Source organism: Agrilus planipennis, unplaced genomic scaffold, assembly GCF_000699045.2.
Source record: "Agrilus planipennis isolate EAB-ADULT unplaced genomic scaffold, Apla_2.0 scaffold162, whole genome shotgun sequence".
In the NCBI taxonomy this organism is placed as follows: Eukaryota; Metazoa; Arthropoda; class Insecta; order Coleoptera; family Buprestidae; genus Agrilus; species Agrilus planipennis.
Genome location: NW_020438904.1, coordinates 496359 through 518432, shown reverse-complemented (window position 1 = coordinate 518432; position 22074 = coordinate 496359). Strand labels below are relative to the sequence as shown.

Here is a 22074-nt window from a genome sequence, read left to right as displayed (position 1 = left end):
TACGACTGAATATTTAACTAGTTAAGGGTTTTTACCTCATCACGAAGCTTGCCATTAAAAAAAAGCACTTTCTCGTTTCAATTATCTACATGTATTAAAAAACAATTGACGATAGAAACGAACGGGAGGAGAAAGTGATATGATAAATCATTATTATTACTCTCAGTTTCTATTCAATATAAAATATGTGTATCAGGAAGGTGCTTTTTGTTAATGATAACACAGAAGGTAAAAAGGGCTTAAAACAAGTGAAAGCAGTGCCTATCATTGTTATGTGGTGGTACATGCAAAATGTGCTCAATAAGGAAACATCTATTGAGACTTGCACGGACGACGATTTGATGCATTTAATAGAGATAAAAAAAGACGATCGATTCCATTGTGGCATGATAACGAGAGATTGGAATTCATATGCATCCATGTAACAACAAAGAGTATTCCTACTTTCACTCAAACTGCTTCTACCTATGTTCCCATTAATTTTTATTTCATTATTTTTCAATGTACCTAATCTATCCCTTTCCATGTACTCTAATGGAAATATTTCTTTTGTCAGTAGTGGTATCACACAGTTCCTTGTTTCTTTACTAGGAACGGTCGGCGGTAGATTGTTTTTAGTTCTTTGGCGGCGGCAGGCCACTGGTAGCACCTAGTGGTGTTGGTACCTTCTGTAGATGGTTTTTAAGTCTCTTTGCGACAGAGATTTGCCAGTTGGTGAACACCGTTCCGAGTGGCGACTGTGGATTGTTTCGATCTCCAAGTCGAAAACACGCGCGAAATCGAGTGTAAGAATTTAGACGGCTGCTGGGTGACCGTTGAGTTGTGGTGTAGTTTTTCCAATTTCTAACCGCGGGGGTGAATTTATAAAAAGTGACAACGAATTTTTTTTCTTTTTGAATTTACAACAGATTACCTAGAGAAAAGAACGTAACAATGAAGGTGAATATGTTGTTTTGTTTTCCTTTGGGTAACAGTTGAATTATAAAACAAAATAATTTTTCTAATGTTTCAAAAGAAATAGTTAACTGACGCCTCTTTGATGAGTTAAAGAAACGTTCAAATGTTCGGAAAGAAATAGTTGACTGTTGTCTCTTTAAACAAATGTAATGTAACAAATGACAACTTAATGTTTGTCTTTTATCGTTCGATATTAGGCACTGGACAAAAAACATTAGGTAATAACGGCCTGGTGTAGTAGTAGTAGAAGATTTTAAATGTCAAAATTTGTGAAATTTCAGTAGTTCTTTGAATTCCGTAAATGTAAATGTTGCTGGGCACTGCTGCAATTACATAAATGCAGTACCGGACTAAATTGGAAATTTATGATAATTAAATGTAAAAAGACGGAAATTGGAACTGAAGTTGTTAAAAATATTTTATAATCTGTCACATATGCTCAGCTCCAAGTGTAATCATCTTTTCTTTCACTTTCAAGCAAACTTTCTCGGTGAAAAGTGAATTTTATATATTTTCATTTAAATTTAACGCGTTCAGCAGCTTATTTGTTTAATTGAATAAAAATTGGATTCAATTAGATACCGTTGACTAAGATGCAATTTTTTTGTCACACATTTGTTTATGCGACAATTAAACCATAAAATATTACCTATAATTTGCAAAAAGTTCAGAGTTTGTAGAAAATTTTCTGGTGTTCAAAGGTGTGACAAATATGTCACTCAAAAAACAAGTCACCTAAAACACGACAAGTTTTGAAGCTGAGCGTTTGTGAGGTTCTTATGCAATTTTGGTGTTATTTACGAAAAGCGAATATAGGTATAGTGTAACAAGTAATTATGTTAGACAGGCCATTATTTATTAATGTTTTATGTTGGCGATAGGTCGAAGAATAGATAATTATTTTATTTCAAAAATTACAACAACTGAACTTATATCTCGTACTTTTGAAAATGAGAAACTAATTTTACGGACTTCCAGGTGGTAATTATGATATTTATGATAATTAAAATGGATATTTTTCTATTTTACGTACCCATAATGAATGTTGGTTAAGCATAATGCTTATGTATATATACAATTATTAATCTCAGATTAAATAGNCAATTTTTAAAAAGTTATTCTACAATGCCCTTCGCAATTTTAATATTTTTTCCCAATTGTTTTTGTTCGTACCATTGTCTATAACACTGCTTTCTGGTGGAGTCGACTGGGTATTGGCTGGTAGATTACTATCAATCGAAGGTGGATAATTAATTTTTCTTTTAATTAGATATGTACGTGCGTATGTAGATAATGATGTTCATTCTGATTTTAGCTGTTAATATAGGAGCCCTAATAAACTTGACGTATTTATATTTGAGGTCTGACAAGATTATGCATGTATATAGTACCTTGAAGACGTTTGTACGAATGCAGAGCCGGACTATTTTTACTTTAAAAGATATTCACAAAACTGTTCGTCATTTGAAAATTTTTATGATCGGATTTTATATAAGTACTATTGTGGCATGCAGTGGTTTTCAGACATTAGCAGTTATCAATAATATTCGCTATAACGAGAGGTAATTTTTTAGCTTTAATAAATATATAAAATTGATCGGGGGACGCTACCTAACTTCGTTATTTTAAATGGAACGCCCATTTTTGGCTTCTTTGTATAACAGTTATTCAACTGTTTTTAAAACAAAACACGATTTCAACTGTTTGAATGCGACCAAATAGCATCTAAACCATAAAACCTACAAACCTGCGGTCTGGAGAGTTTCGTTTGAGTACGACTTTCCGTGTCTTTTTTGCTAAGGACGAAACGTGTCAGAACCGGAAATATAGACATTTACTTTTGACAATTTTAAAAGACAAATAACTTTTTTTTTAAAGGAATACCCATATTAAATGGTACCGTTCGATACAAAATTAAAAGCCCTGTCGAACTGTCCAAACCGCAGGTTTTTAGTTTTTATGGTTTAGATGCTATTTGATCTCATTCAAATAGCTGAAATCGTGTTTTGTTTCAAAGACAGTTGAATATCTCAAAAAATACGTATAGAGAACTGTTAATAAAGTCGACCTAAAATTATACAAAGAAACCAAAAATTAAAAATATATTGGGTGTTCCATTCCGAACCATTTTTTTTTTTACTGAATGGGTTTTAACAGAGTTACGGACAAAAACGCCTTAGGTGGTATATACAGAGGGATGATGATGCTTTGAAATTTTGACATATACCTATCTATTAATTAAACGTAGATACTAACAATTTTTCAATTTTTGTTTGTTTTTGCTTACCAAAAAGAAACATTATCGTTGAAACTTGGTTGCCGTACGATTGGCGAAAATCACCCTGGTACGAGGTCACCTTTTTTGTACAATTTTATGCGCTGTATATGGTGGGTTTTGCTCACGTTGCAATCGATTGTTTCTACGTTACAGTTGTCAAATTGACAGCCACGCAGCTTCAACTTTTATGTATGGGAAAATTAAATATTTCTTTTTTTGTAAAAAAATATTTTTTTGTTTAATTAATTTGCAGGTTGCGAAGTGAAAGAAGCCTTCTTCAGTACAATGGTTGAAGTGGGCTTTCCGAAATCTTTCGCGAAGGAAGCCATGGACGTATACTATCAATTAAACAATTGCAAAGACGGTACCATGACGTAAGTAAAATGTTTAAGAAACAGTTGAGCACGAGCGCAAAATAAGTCGAACAAATGAATTTTTGTAGCATGAAACGCAATAAACAAAAGTACGAAGAAATGATAACCAATTTGATACATTCCGAAAAGTTCAATTGCTGCTTAAGAAAAAATATGACCACGCACATAAAAAGGCATCAAGAAATATTAGAATACGTGAATGAAATTAACGAGTTAATGGGACCAATACTGTTAATACAATTGATTTATAATTTGTTTTATCTGATTTGGTTTGCATTTGCCTGTTTAATTGTAAGATTTTTGAAATTTATTTACAGAGAGCAGCTACCCATATCTTGGGTACTTTTTGCATTTTTTTCTTATAGATTAGAAGTGAATACGGGGTTGTAATAGTGCAATTCATTGGGAACGCCATATTTCAACTGTTTCTTTTCACTTATTCGGCTCAACAAATTAACGACGAGGTATTTACATATATATTAAGGTTTCGTCAAAAATTTTGATTTTTATTTTGTTTAGGGTACGAAATTTCAAGGGGTAGTATACAATTCACCGTGGTATATTTGCAACCCCCGTACCAGGAAATACATTTTCACCATCCTGATGAGATGTAATCGACCGATTGCAATTCAAGCAGGACGATATCTTACAGTTACCATGGAAACATTCTCTAAAGTACCTAATCTACTACCTAAAAACTAATCAATTTCATTTGTTCATTAACATCGACACCCTGTATATTTTCATATTTTTCAGGTGATAAACACCGCCCTCTCGGCCACAACTGTTTTATACCAGTTTGCAGGGCATCATAAATAATTACGAATAATAATAACAATGTTAAAACAATTCATTTACCTAAAATGTTTAAGTAGAAATAAATGAGTAAATATTTTAGATGTTAATTAGTTTTACTTCCCATGAATTGATTAATTCTCTTTGATTCCTAATTACCTGCAAACGTTTTCGTTAATTACAAGCGTGGATGGTTCTGAAATTCTGTAAAACCCTTAATTATTAATCCTGATCTTATATATCAACATGTATCTCGAAAAGTTTTCTACTTGTCTTCTAAATTCGGTTTCGAAATTGCGTGTGTCCTGCCCCAAAATGGTTCTCAATAGATTATACTACGCCACGGAGTTCTCATTACGATTGGTCGCAATTCGTTTACGAAAAGAAGAACATCAGACGATAAAAGACAAAATTTTTCGTTTGTTTTCAACGCTATTGCATCTTGTATGCATCATACCGGGTCTGGTCTATTTGGTTATGGAAAAGCAAAGTTTCACTTCGATTACGGAAGACCTTACAAACATTGGACTACACATAGCTTCGCTCGTCAACTTTTACTATTACTATTTCAATTCGAAAATGGTTCAAAATTTGTATTCGCGAATGCAGTCCGTAATACGATTGGACAGCAATTGTCAAGTGATAAGGAGAAACGTGAATGTTAGCAAAGATGTCAATTTCATAATTTTTTTCATTTGGGCCTTTTTGATTGGCGCCTCGGTGGCTTGTAGTAACCAAGCTGTTTTTCTAATGTACAAGTATTTTGCTAACGGTGAAAGGTACCTATCTAATAAAGGGGGTAGTAATAATAACAAAAAAAAAACAAAACATGAAAACGTTGTTTCAGAATGTTTATATTCAACGCATGGTTACCCTTTGATTCGTCCAAGTCGCCCTGGTTTGAACTCATTTTTCTGATACAAACAATTGCAATGCAAAATATTGGTTTAGCCCATTATTTTGCTGACGCATACTACATGGCAGTTGCCGGACTTTACGTTATAGCGATGAAAATAAATAGTAAAGTTTTAGATATTATTAATTCATTTCTATTTTCCATAACATTTATTTATAGGATACGAACTCGAGGATGTATTTTTTGTGACCCTGTTGCAAGAGGGAGTACCCAGAAACTTGGTAGTTGAGGCAGCAAAAACTTTTAATGGATTTGACTTAGAATCAAGTGACAATGAAGAAACGACTGATTTGGAAAATGAGTTATTATTTTGTTTTTTCTCATGATTTTCATTTCTTTGTCTATCTCATTTGTCTTCCGTTCGTATATTTATTTCATTTGTTTTCCATTCGTTTCTTTGCCTCATTTGTTTCCGTTTTTTTTTCTACATTCGTTTGCTTATCGTATTTAATTCGTTTACAGAACCGGCACCTCTGCAGAATTTACGATTAAGAACGATAATCTGGTTTACGAAGTAATGTATTCGAAAAAGTTTCGTATAAGTTTTGAAAACAATTTAAAAAAATTGATTCAAAAGCACCAGATGTTTCTGGAAATTGGTAATGAAATTAATGATTTCTTTTGGCCCATTATGCTCTATGCCTTGATCATGAATTTGTTTTATGTGGTAACAATACCATTGTTGATACTGATTGTAAGTACAGAGTTATAGATTTTTGTTATTTTTATGAGATCGTCTAAATTGTACCTAATAGTATTGGCCCAACAATCTTACGAAAATTTTGATAATGATCGAGAGAACCACGACCTCCCTGTGGCAGTTGTTGATAATAACTACTGTTGCCCAAAAAGTCTACGACGAGGTACAATAGACTAGATTCTAACATAAAAAACAATTGAATACGTAGGCATGTATTGTTTTAGAGTTTAAAATATAGAAATGCCGTTTACAATTGCCCATGGTACGTTGGCGATTTGAAGATTCGCAGAATGTTTCTAATAATTTTGACCAGATGTGCGAGACCAATACATATAACTGCGGGGAAATATCTGAATCTTACGTTGGAAACTTTTGTTTCTGTAAGAGCTTTTGTTTCTCTCCCTTTTGTTTCATGTTAAACAACATGCACTTTTCCAGATTGTCAATTTGGCCTTTTCGTTTTGCACCGTTCTCAACAACTTTATCAAAAGAGACCCTTAAGACATCCACGAGCACCCTATCAATTATCTAGATGTAATTTTCAATTTATTTATTTAGGAATATTTGATGAAAAGGAGGTCAAGGATGAACTAAAACCATCACGAATATGTTTAAATATTTAATTGTGCGTAAAAATGTAATTAAACCATAAATAAATTATGGAAAAACGAACGGTATTAATTACGACTGAATATTTAACTAGTTAAGGGTTTTTACCTCATCACGAAGCTTGCCATTAAAAAAAAGCACTTTCTCGTTTCAATTATCTACATGTATTAAAAAACAATTGACGATAGAAACGAACGGGAGGAGAAAGTGATATGATAAATCATTATTATTACTCTCAGTTTCTATTCAATATAAAATATGTGTATCAGGAAGGTGCTTTTTGTTAATGATAACACAGAAGGTAAAAAGGGCTTAAAACAAGTGAAAGCAGTGCCTATCATTGTTATGTGGTGGTACATGCAAAATGTGCTCAATAAGGAAACATCTATTGAGACTTGCACGGACGACGATTTGATGCATTTAATAGAGATAAAAAAAGACGATCGATTCCATTGTGGCATGATAACGAGAGATTGGAATTCATATGCATCCATGTAACAACAAAGAGTATTCCTACTTTCACTCAAACTGCTTCTACCTATGTTCCCATTAATTTTTATTTCATTATTTTTCAATGTACCTAATCTATCCCTTTCCATGTACTCTAATGGAAATATTTCTTTTGTCAGTAGTGGTATCACACAGTTCCTTGTTTCTTTACTAGGAACGGTCGGCGGTAGATTGTTTTTAGTTCTTTGGCGGCGGCAGGCCACTGGTAGCACCTAGTGGTGTTGGTACCTTCTGTAGATGGTTTTTAAGTCTCTTTGCGACAGAGATTTGCCAGTTGGTGAACACCGTTCCGAGTGGCGACTGTGGATTGTTTCGATCTCCAAGTCGAAAACACGCGCGAAATCGAGTGTAAGAATTTAGACGGCTGCTGGGTGACCGTTGAGTTGTGGTGTAGTTTTTCCAATTTCTAACCGCGGGGGTGAATTTATAAAAAGTGACAACGAATTTTTTTTCTTTTTGAATTTACAACAGATTACCTAGAGAAAAGAACGTAACAATGAAGGTGAATATGTTGTTTTGTTTTCCTTTGGGTAACAGTTGAATTATAAAACAAAATAATTTTTCTAATGTTTCAAAAGAAATAGTTAACTGACGCCTCTTTGATGAGTTAAAGAAACGTTCAAATGTTCGGAAAGAAATAGTTGACTGTTGTCTCTTTAAACAAATGTAATGTAACAAATGACAACTTAATGTTTGTCTTTTATCGTTCGATATTAGGCACTGGACAAAAAACATTAGGTAATAACGGCCTGGTGTAGTAGTAGTAGAAGATTTTAAATGTCAAAATTTGTGAAATTTCAGTAGTTCTTTGAATTCCGTAAATGTAAATGTTGCTGGGCACTGCTGCAATTACATAAATGCAGTACCGGACTAAATTGGAAATTTATGATAATTAAATGTAAAAAGACGGAAATTGGAACTGAAGTTGTTAAAAATATTTTATAATCTGTCACATATGCTCAGCTCCAAGTGTAATCATCTTTTCTTTCACTTTCAAGCAAACTTTCTCGGTGAAAAGTGAATTTTATATATTTTCATTTAAATTTAACGCGTTCAGCAGCTTATTTGTTTAATTGAATAAAAATTGGATTCAATTAGATACCGTTGACTAAGATGCAATTTTTTTGTCACACATTTGTTTATGCGACAATTAAACCATAAAATATTACCTATAATTTGCAAAAAGTTCAGAGTTTGTAGAAAATTTTCTGGTGTTCAAAGGTGTGACAAATATGTCACTCAAAAAACAAGTCACCTAAAACACGACAAGTTTTGAAGCTGAGCGTTTGTGAGGTTCTTATGCAATTTTGGTGTTATTTACGAAAAGCGAATATAGGTATAGTGTAACAAGTAATTATGTTAGACAGGCCATTATTTATTAATGTTTTATGTTGGCGATAGGTCGAAGAATAGATAATTATTTTATTTCAAAAATTACAACAACTGAACTTATATCTCGTACTTTTGAAAATGAGAAACTAATTTTACGGACTTCCAGGTGGTAATTATGATATTTATGATAATTAAAATGGATATTTTTCTATTTTACGTACCCATAATGAATGTTGGTTAAGCATAATGCTTATGTATATATACAATTATTAATCTCAGATTAAATAGTAATTCTTTACTAAACCTTCACTATTGCCATTTAAATAAAAAGAAAACAAAACAAAATCTCGAAAACATCGGAAAGAAATTTTGTTATTGTTTGTGTCAGTTTTTCCTTTCTATTTTTTGTTTTGAGACGGCGATCAATTCAAACCATTAAAAAATAGAACGACGAAAGTTGCAATTGTCATTGAAATGAATGTACCTAGATAAGTACCTATTTACATGTGTACGTATTCAATGTGTGTTTTGTGTGCGTAGCACAGTCACTTACTTCATACCAATAAAAAAAAGAAAAAGAGAAAGATGAAGGTATTTGCAAACGGTTTTACAATTTTTATATATAAAAAAAAATACAGCATTAATATTACATTTAAAGACCTATATTCCAAGTCCAAAAAAGCCCTTAACCAATAAAAATTACAGAATAAAAGCAATACTACTCTAAAAACATTAGGTTTGAATTGGGACTCCGAAAAAGACCAAATAATTTATTCTGTCAAACCGATCATTCCTTCACATAGTGTTACGAATCATTTTTTCCCAAGTAACTAAGATTTTTGATCCTCTTGACTGATAAACCTTGCAATAGTTCCGGTTAAGCCAAGTAAATTGCTATCTTTTATATGTATATTCAGATATCTCATCATTAATTTTATTTATTGGTAATCTATCGAAAGGTAACTATGATAATAAATCATCAATTAAACATCAAATAACCACCTGGCTTACATAATGTTTAAGTTGTAGTACAGAACAAAATAGAACACTTACAGGGCCGCAAACACTAACATCTTTACGATAACACAAAATTTACGTCAGGAAGAACAATTGCCAAAAGAAAACAAAATCCTTCCGATTTAAACAATCGCACTGTTCGTTCATTTGTCAGATTACCGTCAATTTAACTGTTACTTTTTGGAATTTATTCATAAACGGAAAAATTTACCAATTGGACAATTGTGAACGTATAAGTACCAACGTTAATGAAAAATTCTAGGTAGACTGCCTATTTAGGATCAGTTACGTTATATGTTACATGCCTACGTACCTAGTTAAGTTCTTTCTAATATCTCGAGGCTAATGTTGCTGTTAAAAAATGATCTACATTGTTTATTATGTAACTCGACAAAAATAATTTCTTTCATGAGCGGAAAATTTTTGAAGAAAAAATTTAAAGTGCCGAGGCACAAACTGTAGATACCTATACGTTAAAAAGGAAATAAAGCCCAAACTATTGTTTATTCATTAGATAGGCATTGTGTTTGTTGTGTAATAAGTTGACTTGAGAGTGAAACTAGCTTTTGATAAAAATCTTTTCGAGAAGATCTTATTGTTCGAGTTTTTCTATTCGCGTACCTATTCGGATAAACAGAAGAACATCTCGCGGCGAATCGTTTCACAGGTGGTTGGTTGGCTTCTTCAGTTTGTTCGGCAACGACCCTGACCACTTTGATCGGTCATTATGTGGGTTTATTAATTTAAAGTCGACGTATTTATTATAAAAGTGGCCCGAATGCGTTTAGACGAGGACGGAAACATTTGAGGTCAACAAATCCACCAAAGTAATTATTTATTATATAGTGCAATCTGTGCAAATGAGACAAAAAAATAATAAATCAACCAATTAAATTATCATTTAGTGAGAGTTACGCTGGTGGCTAGTCAAATAAATAATTGTAATGCTCCTATCTTAAACAAGTGAATAGATACTTATAGAGACGATTAACCCCAATTGGAAATATATTTATCGGACTTCAAAAGTCTGTTAGGTAACCACAGTAATTCTGTTGTTTCTCATCATTTGTTTTGTTGTTATTTAATACACTTATGATTCGATGGCGATGCTATTTTGTCGAAAATTTTGCCAATTGTCGTTTCAACTGTTTCAATAGTGTTATTTTTATGTTATACGTGAAAATAAAGAAACAAAATAAACTAGCTGACGAAGCAGGAGAAAGTGCAACGTTTCCAGTTAGTCGTAGATAGAGAAATTGATCAGTTATTAGTATTTATTAAATCAGTAACCGGAATAAACTGCCCTGATTGATATTATATGAAGTTGTTAGGTATTATTTATTAGAAAACTTAACGATTAACAGATATCTACTTTGTTTAATAACGTTACTTAACATTTGTGTGTGTGACCACCTATGCGAGCGCAATTTTTTAATGTTTAAGAATTTTGAACAGCTAAAAAGCTATTAGGTATTCAAACTAATTTGTTGTTTACGACGAAATTTATTCAAAAGAATCGTCTTCTTTATGATTAGAAAAGGCGGTATTTTTGACAAAGTACGTACGATAAGCAACAAAAGAAGAGCAGCGAAACGTAAAACTTTAAATGCTTTATATTGTACTAAAACTGAATGCCTAATAAAAGAACCTAAAGAATACAATTCAAATTAGATTCCTTTCAATTAAATATAACTAACAGCAACCGAATGCTACTTTTTATCATCTAGTAACATCGAAAACACTTTTCACCAGCAACTGTTTTAGATATGCATATGTGTGTGTACATATGTATGTATTATAGGTACCTATGATCCTTGAAAATATAAATTTCCTTTCTACCACACGTCGTTGTAAGACAATGCATTTTTGAGTAACATTAACAAATAAAATATCTTGTACTTAACTAGGTACCTGCTTACGTATGTAGATATACCCAACAGTAACTAACTAACTGTGAGTAAACGGTTTCGACTTCCAAATAAATCAATCATTACGTAACCTAATTAATCTACAACGTCAATTAAAAAAAGGACATTTTTAATAACAAATGAACACCTAATACTTATGTAGGTACTACTCTAACTCTAAAAACAATATCGACTCGACTTTAAGCTGTTTCGACAAAAGAATAAGAAAAGTAACAAAAATTTTAAACAAGCGGCGATCGAAGTTTAAGATCAAGGCGTTACTCGTGTGTTTGAAAAATGAAACAAACGAACAACACAGGTACCAAGCGACCTAAATGAGCATCTAGCTACATAATTAATTTCGCAACTGTGAAACTTCTTCCTGAATCTATTTATTAAATTATTATTTATTGATTTATAAGGTGAAGGCTTTTCCTGCTATTATCATTAAATTTGTCACGAAAAAGGGGGCTAATGTCAAACTCGTGACTTTGATGGCTCAGTTTTAGTATTTAATGTTGTATATAGTTCAAGTGTTAAAAAATGTTACGTACGGCACTCTTCAATGACGAAGAGTGAAGAACATCTTAATAAAAGAACTTTCGATGTGTAATAACATCAAGTACATCAACAGCCGATTGAAATCGTGATCGTGAAGACCATTGTTAAAGAATTTGCGAAAAGAATGAAGTAATACCTAATGATTCGGTTAAAAATGATAATTAATGTCTAGGCATTTATATCGATTTTGCCGGAGGCCGCTTCAAGTCCTCGTCTTAATGTTAGGAAACTTCTGAAGAGTCACGTCAAAGTGATGGGCAACGGGTCAAACTTTCAGTAGGCAACAAAGAATAAGTGGCTTAGAAAAAGATAATTTACTACTTTTGGTACCAAATTATGTAACAAAACACAACTAACAATTGATATTTAAAAAAATTAACGAATCGGCAGACAGTTACCATTTGTTTCAAACTCAAGTACCTACAGAAAGCTCAACAGCTTTTGTTTCCATTATTACTACCGGCTATTCGTTCTTTTGTTTTTTAACAACGAAGCTCCAATGTTTTAACTTTTAATCGTTAATAAATAATTGAACACCTAGGTATTTCACTTAACAAATTTTTTTTCATTGTAACCAATTCAAGAGGGACTTTCAATAAGTTTAAATAAAACCAGTTGGTAATAAATTTATGCCAATAATTTTGGATACTACCATGGTCGTTCTAATCAAACCCGCACCTAATTTCGTACTTTATGTTATATGTGTGACGCGACTTCGACATTGTCTACTGGACCAGAAAGTATCGGTTGCATTTGTATAGCCTGAGGGTACCTTAACCCGGTTCACAAAGCGAAGGTCAACCTGGGTCATAATTATATGTATCTTTCTGTATCAACAATACCTATACGCGCCGATATCTTGCTGGGTTACCACCTATTTGCGTTACTTTTATAATTTGTTGTAATTGTAATATTAATATTAGAAAGATCCGCTTTAATATAAAATCCATTTCCTGAATTACGGTGAGAACTTACCGATGGTGAGTAATCAAGGTCACTTAAATCTGTAAATTAATTTCCTCGTTCATTGAGCTTTGTATCATCACACGTGATGTAATATTCCTTTTATAGAATCATTGTACAAAAGGTTAACATACTTAGTTATGTACTTGTAGATTTTCATTGACGCGTTTTCCACGTTGTTAATATTGTAGGTGTCAATAGAATAAATTTGCTTATCGTTAGTCAGTTTTTGTGGAATGTCTTTGCTAATGCTATACCTACGTTACAAAATTTCAATGAACTTCTTTTGTTTATGAATGGAGTTAGATTTTATAAAACAAAATCGCAAAAACAACTCAAGTCCAACGGTGAAATAAAACATCCGAAAGTGCGGTTAGTGCCAGATCAAATACTTCCTATTATAATTTGCGGTTGGAAACATTTGTTAACAGGCTTGTAATTACTTATTTACACTCTATGTCCTCACACTTCAAATACTGAATGCAGAATTTCATTCTGCATTTGTCAAAAGACATTTAATACACAATATGAAGGCATGAAGGACTCGATATAACAGAAGAAGATTAAATTTCACCTTTCTTATTCTAAATGAGACATTTGATAGGTCCATATAGGGTTACTAAGTAATTTATAATGTAAAACTTTTACTCTCTAAGCAGAATTTTCAGTATCTACGTGGGGATCTGAGATAGCTTTTGTTTTCTTTTATATGTATTATGCGATGCTCAGTTATCTACCGTAATAATTAACAAATCAGAATCGACAATTCACTTATTTTTTCATGGAACAATTGAATATGTGTGAGTACTGTAGTTGGGCAATTGTTTTTCAAATGTTAACACAATTTCTTTACATGCTATCAAGAAAGGGTAAACGACAAGAATTTTTAGAATTGCCTAATGAATGAAATGGTATCTACCGATGGTGTTTTTTATACTCGACATGTATTTTAAAAACCTTGAAAGATCAATTTCGCAACAAGCACGAATTAGAAATTTCACGCAAATACCTATTTAATTTTGGTATTGATTAAATGATCTAGAATGCGCATTTTAGTGAATTATTTATAACCCGATTATTAAACGAATCGTTGCCGCGATGACGAAAGATGATTACTTGTGAAACACTGTTATTACCACTAACCTAGTAAACCGCCGGCAATCACCACATCGTCTAATGCATTAAAGTCAACGTCAAAATTAAGACCCCAACACTTAATAGTACCTAATTAAGTGCTAGCGCCACTAGATTTTGTGTATGCTTACACAACAATCAAATATTACTCGTATTAGTCATTTGTTTTTGACTTTTGTTAAGCCTGTACGTAAGGGTTATTTATTTTTGTCCCTAAAAAAAGGTACCTACTGTCCATATTACCGATTCGTGTGGCACAAATTGTACCACGGACCTACGTACCTACATAATATAACCTTTCACTAAAAAGTTCATCTTAACACCAATGTCATTTGGCATTGACATTTTTACTTTCGAATAATTAAATAAACGTGTAACAAAATGTAGTGGTTGTTGCTTGTCATATTTTCTGATGATGGCTCAAGATCATTGTCTGATATCTACCATTAAGATATCTCAAGTGTCATATCGTAATGGTAGATACGGATTGTCAGGTCCACTCTACTTTTACTTTCTTTTTGTATCATCTTTACTTCCTTTTGAACGATTAAAATATTCTCATTACCTACTACCTAATCGTCAAATTTTAACGTATAAACAAATGCATCACCAAAACAACGAATAGTCGTACAGCGAAGAAAAAAAAAAGAATAAATCTCCTGTTTTCGCTTTTGTCATTTAAACAACCGAAAAAGTCCTGTATTTCTTTTGTTATGCTTTGCCTACTGACTTTGTTTTTTTATGTATAATATTTGAATTAGATTTTTACTGTTAAATTTCCTGTTGTCACAAGTGAGACCAATTAGTCATGAGTCTGTTGAATGGAAAGAATAGCCATTAGAAATAGCTTTTCGAAGGACAGAATTGAATCGAAAATCTGTAAGGTCTTATCTGCGACACGTCAAGGTTTAAAGGAAGTATAGTAAATCAAAAAAAAAATGAAAACCACGAAACATGCTAATTAACAATGATAGGATGTGTTCTATCAGGATTTGTGGTTTAATTAGAATTCGGTATTACTCATCTTTCACTACCTACCTACAATAAATCAAGTTCTTCTTCAAGTGTGATCAAATCGAGACTTCAAAATAGGTTTTTGGACAAAGAGATCCCGGTTTTTGATACAATTTATAAAGTTACTGATGTTACTGACATTAAAATTATTAAACGAATCAGTCATGTAGATAAAGAGATTATAATTAATGATTAATATGGAATTAATTAATACAAATGTTAATTAAATTTTATCTATGCCATTTTGCATAATCAAATTGAGAATTAGGATAATAGAATTTCTTGGAAAGATTTGAACTAGATATTACTATTTCGTATAAAGTTTGCTTTAGATCTAAACTAAAGCGGATCACAAAAACCAACGCCCTTATTAGAGGGTAGGGCACCTTTGGTACAATCTCATTATACATATATATTTTTTATAACGAAGGTATTTAAATAAAGGAATGTTAAGATCAAGGACGCCTTGACCAGTGATCCATGAAGAATAAGAAAACCAAAACGAAACAATTGCAGATTTTTACGGTGCACTTGTACTCGCCCCGAAATTGCATGATAGACACTTATTTTAACTCAAACTTCTCTTAAAAATTACCTCCACATGTTATTGCATCTGACCCGGAAAGATCAAAGAATTAATTTAATTTAATTAAATTCCTCGTAATCCTTATATGTTTTAAGGAGTTCCTGTAGGCACTTGACCAGAAAGTAAGGGTGTAATTGAACTCGTTCCGATATTAAAATATATTTAATCCTAACCCGAATTTCTTCTAGAACTTTGCAGTGTTTTACGGTGTTGTTACACTTACGTTTTATATCTGATCAGAAATTATGGTCTACTTGTATTGATAACCCAACCTAACCTAACCTAAATTTCTATTAAGATTTTCAGATGTTTTTAGTTCTTCTGCTTGACACTAAATTAAATGATACTGGTTACTTGATTTAAACCCAACCTTCTCGAGAAATATTATTTTCATCAATACACTCTCCAGTCAGACAGTTGATTGATGAAGACTGATTAAGACCTAATTATGTTTGGCATGTTATAATTAAGTATTTTAACGTATTACTTGAGTTATTCTCAAGGTAAATTTCGACGACGTTCTTCTTTTTTTTTTTTTTTAGAAAAGTCGTTTCGGTTATTTCTCTAGACATCGAATAATCATGCACGTCTTCATCTAATCGTTATTTATTGCAACAGTTTCATTTGTTGCCAATGTTAACGCTTTTAGCGACACGTAACAACTTGTCGTAGTAAAAGAGTTGTATGATATTAGATACGTAACGAGCGTGATACGTTATTGCCCTGTTGTGATGATGCGATATTCAATTTTTTTTTGTTTATTTTGTTTACCTGTCTGGCAAACTCTGTGCGAACTGTTTTCGCAGGCACGTTGATATTTTCAAAGTGAATGTGAGTGCGCTTTTTACCGTTAACAATAATTAGTCTTTACGAACTCCAGTCCAGTGACGCATATGCATATGATAGGTACCTAAAGAAAAATGGATAAAATTGAAATTATTATTACAATTAGAATAAATTGGCTTTGTCTTCCATTTATGATGTTGGCTCATTATTTAGTGTTTTTTTTTCTGGCGGGAACTGTTAAGACCAAGGAACAGGGGCGTATTTCTTCGTTAAACATCAAAGCCCGCCACTACCAAGAGCCATTAGTTCTAACCATTTCCATTATTTTAGTCTTGTTACACTTCTTATCAAAGTCTTCAATAGATAAAGATTTTTGTCGAAATTTGTTTACCAGTTATCATTTATTTAAGATTTACTCATAATTTCCAAAACAATTGAAACACGTATTAACGTCCTGTTCTTCAGAAGTCATCCTGAAACAAAATCCTAATTGAATATCGTAATTAATGAGAACCAGAACAATTAATCCTACCTAAAAATGTGTATTCTGTAAAATTTATTTGAGGGCCCCAACACCACCCCCGCTCGCCACATGAGCGGTCCTCAAATTGTTAACTTTATTTACAAATCGTATATATATATACAATTAATAAATTGAAACCAACTCTAAAACAGTAAAAACAAATTTTTTCTTCTTCGTTTCATTCTCATTTCATGATTTTTGTTGCTCTAAAAAAGAAGACAAACGATTTAAAAAACACTATCGTTATTTAATGTCTTAATTATGGGTAGAGAGTTAGAGGGGAGGTCATAAAACAGGATTAAAGGGACATTGCAGGATTTGTATCTACTTTAAAAAAAGATTCTCACGGATGATCGTGCGTGATGGTAACATCTCGGTAATAGGCATGGACATTTCAAAACGAACAATGGAAGTATCTATATAAACGCTTATCTTTTTTTTCTTTCGATAGAACAGCTACTCATACTCTTTGACAGTTTTAGAGATAATGTCAGGCAAAATCATCTATATATTGCAACATATTATGGTGGGTACCGAAATTGTTATGCAAACGTATCGGAAGACTCGCACAGCCTCCTATCAAAGACATTTTCTTCAACTGTTTCGCCACACATACGAGTATATTAATAATATCAAGCTACATCAAAGTCATATCACGAATAAAATAATTACCTTAAGAGAGTTTTATACATGTGAAAGTAGGAAATGTAAATTTTGCCCTGGAAGTCCTATCTATAGATACTGGCACGCTATGGAATAAATAAGATTATTGTACTCATTGCTAATTCAATTTGATTACTGGTAGTAGTCGTAGGTGGCCGAGATAATAAATCTGGATACACCAATAAATAATATGTTGCTTACGATTTAATGCATTTTGACGAACGCGTTTGACATTTGAAATTATTCGGCTAATTAATTTTGACTTAATTTAATTAGATTTCAATGTAACAAAACCCAAATTGAGAACCTTACGTTACACTTTTGAAAGTCAATCTTCATTTGTTTTAAAATCTCAGCAGTTTGTCGCATGTCTTTTTCATTTGTTTTTGAAGCAATTATTGATCGTAAATATAAAGTTGTTTCCTCTAATGGTTTTCAGTAGATACAAAACATATAAATACTACTAGCTACACTGACTGAGGCAATTTAGATGTTGGCAATACCTATTCTCTGGGATTCACTTTGCCCTACTTTACTTCTGTGCCTTATTATTACGTGTTTTCTCGGTGAAAGCATCAAATCGTTGCATTTAAATGCTACTATACCACTGCTATTCATTGTTCTTTTAACTTTAGCAATTTTTTTGCTATGTGTACGTATGTATTTGCGTGGGAGCCTAATCTCTGTTAGTTTACGAAAAAAAAAAACGAAGTTTCCTTAAACATGGTGCTTAGGCGAAAAAACAACTGCGAACTACCACTTTCTTATGTTTTCCAAAATATTATTGGAATAGCAACCTTACTTTGCTTCTTATAAGTATAAATGCCAATCACTTTCCCATTATTACTAAATTTTTTATTAGACTAGGTTGTAAAATGGACCTGTTCCATAACAACCAACAACTTTTTAATAAGACCTTTTATAAATTTAAATTAATTGTATTTGTCAATTGCTAATTAACGCAGCCTAGATCGTTAATTATAATCGTCCTATGACGGGCTGGAAAAACAATCACTTCCCGATGAATTTTTGTTTTAATAGAAAATTCGATTGTTTACATTCCATTTCCTACAAAAAAAAAATGAAAGAAAACAAAACAGTGACCTTCGTTTGTTTCATCGGTAGCGGAAAAAATGAAACTTCGCGAATACGAAAATTTAATGCCTTGCATCTAGATCGAAAACCGCGATTAAATTGAGCAATTAACGTCAAAACGGTCGCTAAATTAATTACGAAGTGTGCGCAAGAGTAATTGACCATTTCCTTTTCGTTACACAATTTGTAACGTATCTTGCAGAAGCAATTTTCCAATGGCTACCTCACTACTACATGTCCATCGCGAAGCGATTGCTATGATTTCGATGATATATAATATACGGTTTGTAACAAAAGCTAGAGGTCTCTATAAAAAGCATAAATTAATACAAATGAGTTTTGCGCAATTCTCCATTCTTTTTTTGCGCAAATCGATAAGGTTTTCTTTTCTGATAACAACGCAACCAACAAAGTATAAGTAATAATTTCCGTAAATAAATGAAATGGCGATTACTTCTTAAAAATATGAAGGTGTCCTAAAAACAACCGAAAGTGAAACATAAGCATCTGACTAAATAAAAGTCGATCTAGTTGTAGTTGTTTTCTTTTAAAACCGATATTCTTAACGTTTGTGACGCACTGTAAATGCACGCATTCGAACGTTTTTCTTGAATTCGCTAACCATGAAAAACTTTTAGCAACCAGTCAAAAAATTACCCGAATGGAAAAAAAGATCTAATTTGAATGTATTTCAAAATTTTCCACTCTTCCAGAAAGAAAACGATTTTGACATCTGCCTACATACATCCGGTATATACCTACCAATAACAATTTGATTATTTATTGTACATTATTAATAATTCATACTGCACGACATATTATCGTATTTTATTACATTTTAATTGAATCAAATTTAATTAACCCTACTTTACTTTTTTAGTTGTCACTGCTATAAGCCTAGGAGAAAGTTTGCGCTAACCTATGCATATGAACAAATAATAACTAATTAGCAATTTTCTTTGGTTAATAATAAGGCACCTTTATAATAATAACATTTTAAACGCTAATAACCGCTTAGAATGAACCTAAACAATCCTGCAATAATTATACTGTATTATAGGTATATTTAGCAACAATAAAAAAAAGTATGATGATATTGCACCGACATCAGCAGTTGTTTTTTCGCCTTGCAATTGTTTAGCGTTCAAGTTTGTCTCGCTTGAAAATCAGATGTTCTAATTGTAATTTTTTGTATATCATAATAATTCGTTCGTGACCCGGTGAACTGTTCAATTTCGAAATAGTTTGAATGAAAAAATGCAATTATTCCAGTTCGTGACTGTATCGAACGGGTTGAGTTACGTAAACTCTGTAGAGAGGTTACACTTTTCATCCGTGGCAAAAGTGACAAAAGAAGATCGTGTTTAAAATACGTATGTGCAATAGTACTTAATAAAGTGAACGTAAATGTAGTGTCATAAAACTGAAATTATCAGTTTCGTCTTTTGTTTTTTTTCACAATAATTATGATTCACTTGTCACTTGTAGATGCCATTGTCCTGCGACTGTCCCGCGACAAGACCGGGGCCCACCTTAGCGTCCACGTGTGGTGGGACTCCCTTCATGCTATTCATGGGTCTCCTCGAGGTGTTCCTGCGTTCCCAATGCGACATAGAAGACCCCTGCGGTAGACCCAAGTCGGCCAGTCCGTATCCAGAGTACGATTTTATCGTCATAGGCAGCGGCTCGGCAGGATCCGTGGTTGCAGGACGATTGTCCGAAATACCCGAGTGGAACGTTCTACTAATAGAAGCTGGTAAATCCAAACGAAATCTCTCAACACCATTTCTGTCAACTGTTATCGTTTATGTTCCAGGCCAGGACGAACCCACAGGAGCGCAGGTGCCGTCCATGTTCTTGAACTATTTGGGAACAGAATTGGACTGGATGTACTTTACAGAACCGGAAAAGGAAGCTTGTTTGAACGAAAACGAACAAAGGTGTTATTGGCCCAGGGGCAAGGTGACGTTTTTGGGTCGATTAAGTTGTATAGTTTTCTCCAGGGTGGCGGTCAAATAAATAATTAAACAATTTTATGTTTTTGTTACGTTTCGGTTTATTCAACCATCTTCAGACTGAAAAAAATTTGTTGTGTTAAAGTGTTAACACTTTAAATGTTCTTTGACTATCAATTACATTTTACTAACAAATGTATAGTACGTAATCTAGTAAAACAATAAGTTAAAAAAAAAACAAAATTTTTTCAATCTGAAGATGGTTGAATAAACCGAAACGTAACAAAAAACATAAAGTTGTATAATTATTTGGCCGCCATCCTCGAAAAACCATATAATTTAAAATTAACGATCTTGTAATGACCTTTGGATCCTTAGGTTCTTGGTGGTACTTCGGTCATAAACGGTATGATGTACATAAGGGGTTCTAGACACGACTACGACAACTGGGCGTCCCTGGGATGTGACGGTTGGAGTTACAACGATGTGCTGCCGTTCTTCCTGAAAAGCGAGGACAACAAACAACTTGACCTGGTGGATCGAGGATACCATGCGGAAGGAGGTCCAGTTGTTATCTCCCAGTTCCCGTATCATCCGCCCCTGTCACGAGCCCTCGTAGAAGCCGGTGGTGAACTAGGTGCCTACCGCTTCCCAAATCGTTCAATTTTTTGTTTTCTTAACGTTAGGAGATGTTTCAGGCTATCCAAACAGAGACCTAAATGGACAGTACCACACGGGCTTTGCAATCACCCAATCGACCAATATAAACGGCACCAGACAAAGTACCGCTAAAGCTTTCATTCGACCATACAAAAGCAGGAACAATCTCCATATTTTGCTGAACTCTACCGTCACCAGGATTCTCATTAATAAACGCAGTAAGTCGGCGTACGGCGTCGAAGTGGTCAGCGAAGGAAAAAAACAATCGATATTTGCCACAAAAGAGGTCATTCTATCTGGAGGTAGGGAATATTCCCCCATTCGTACAACTTCAAAGTTTGACACCGAAATTTGCTTTATAGGAGCAGTGAATTCTCCACAACTCTTACTCCTTTCTGGCATTGGACCGCGAGAAGATTTGGAACAAGTTGGAGTCCCACTGGTTCACCATTTGCCTGGCGTTGGTAGGAACTTGCAAAATCACGTCGCCCACTTCCTGACGTTCAACATAAACGACACCAATACGACCCCCTTGAATTGGGCCACTGCTATGGAATATCTGCTCTTCAGGGACGGACTCATGAGCGGCACCGGTAATTTTATTTCATCATCATCATCATCATCATAAGGTCATCAGTCCTAAGACTGGTTGGACACGTACCTCCACTCTTTCCTATCCTGAGCTAAACTTCGCATTTCCCTAAAACTAGAACAGCCCACATCCTTAACTATTTGCGAA

At 33.3% G+C, this 22074-nt stretch overlaps 1 protein-coding gene across 1 annotated transcript; it reads left to right on the top strand.

Moving 5' to 3' along the window:
- Positions 1-7445: 7445 nt before the first annotated feature.
- On the top strand, positions 7446-21930 carry LOC112904094 (glucose dehydrogenase [FAD, quinone]-like; the record flags this gene model as incomplete). Its single annotated transcript, XM_025973334.1, has 6 exons — positions 7446-7641; positions 20209-20476; positions 20537-20682; positions 21054-21312; positions 21374-21637; positions 21698-21930. Coding segments are annotated over exons 1-6 (1176 nt in total), but the record flags the coding sequence as incomplete, so codon positions are not given.
- Between the last annotated feature and the right edge of the window lie 144 nt (positions 21931-22074).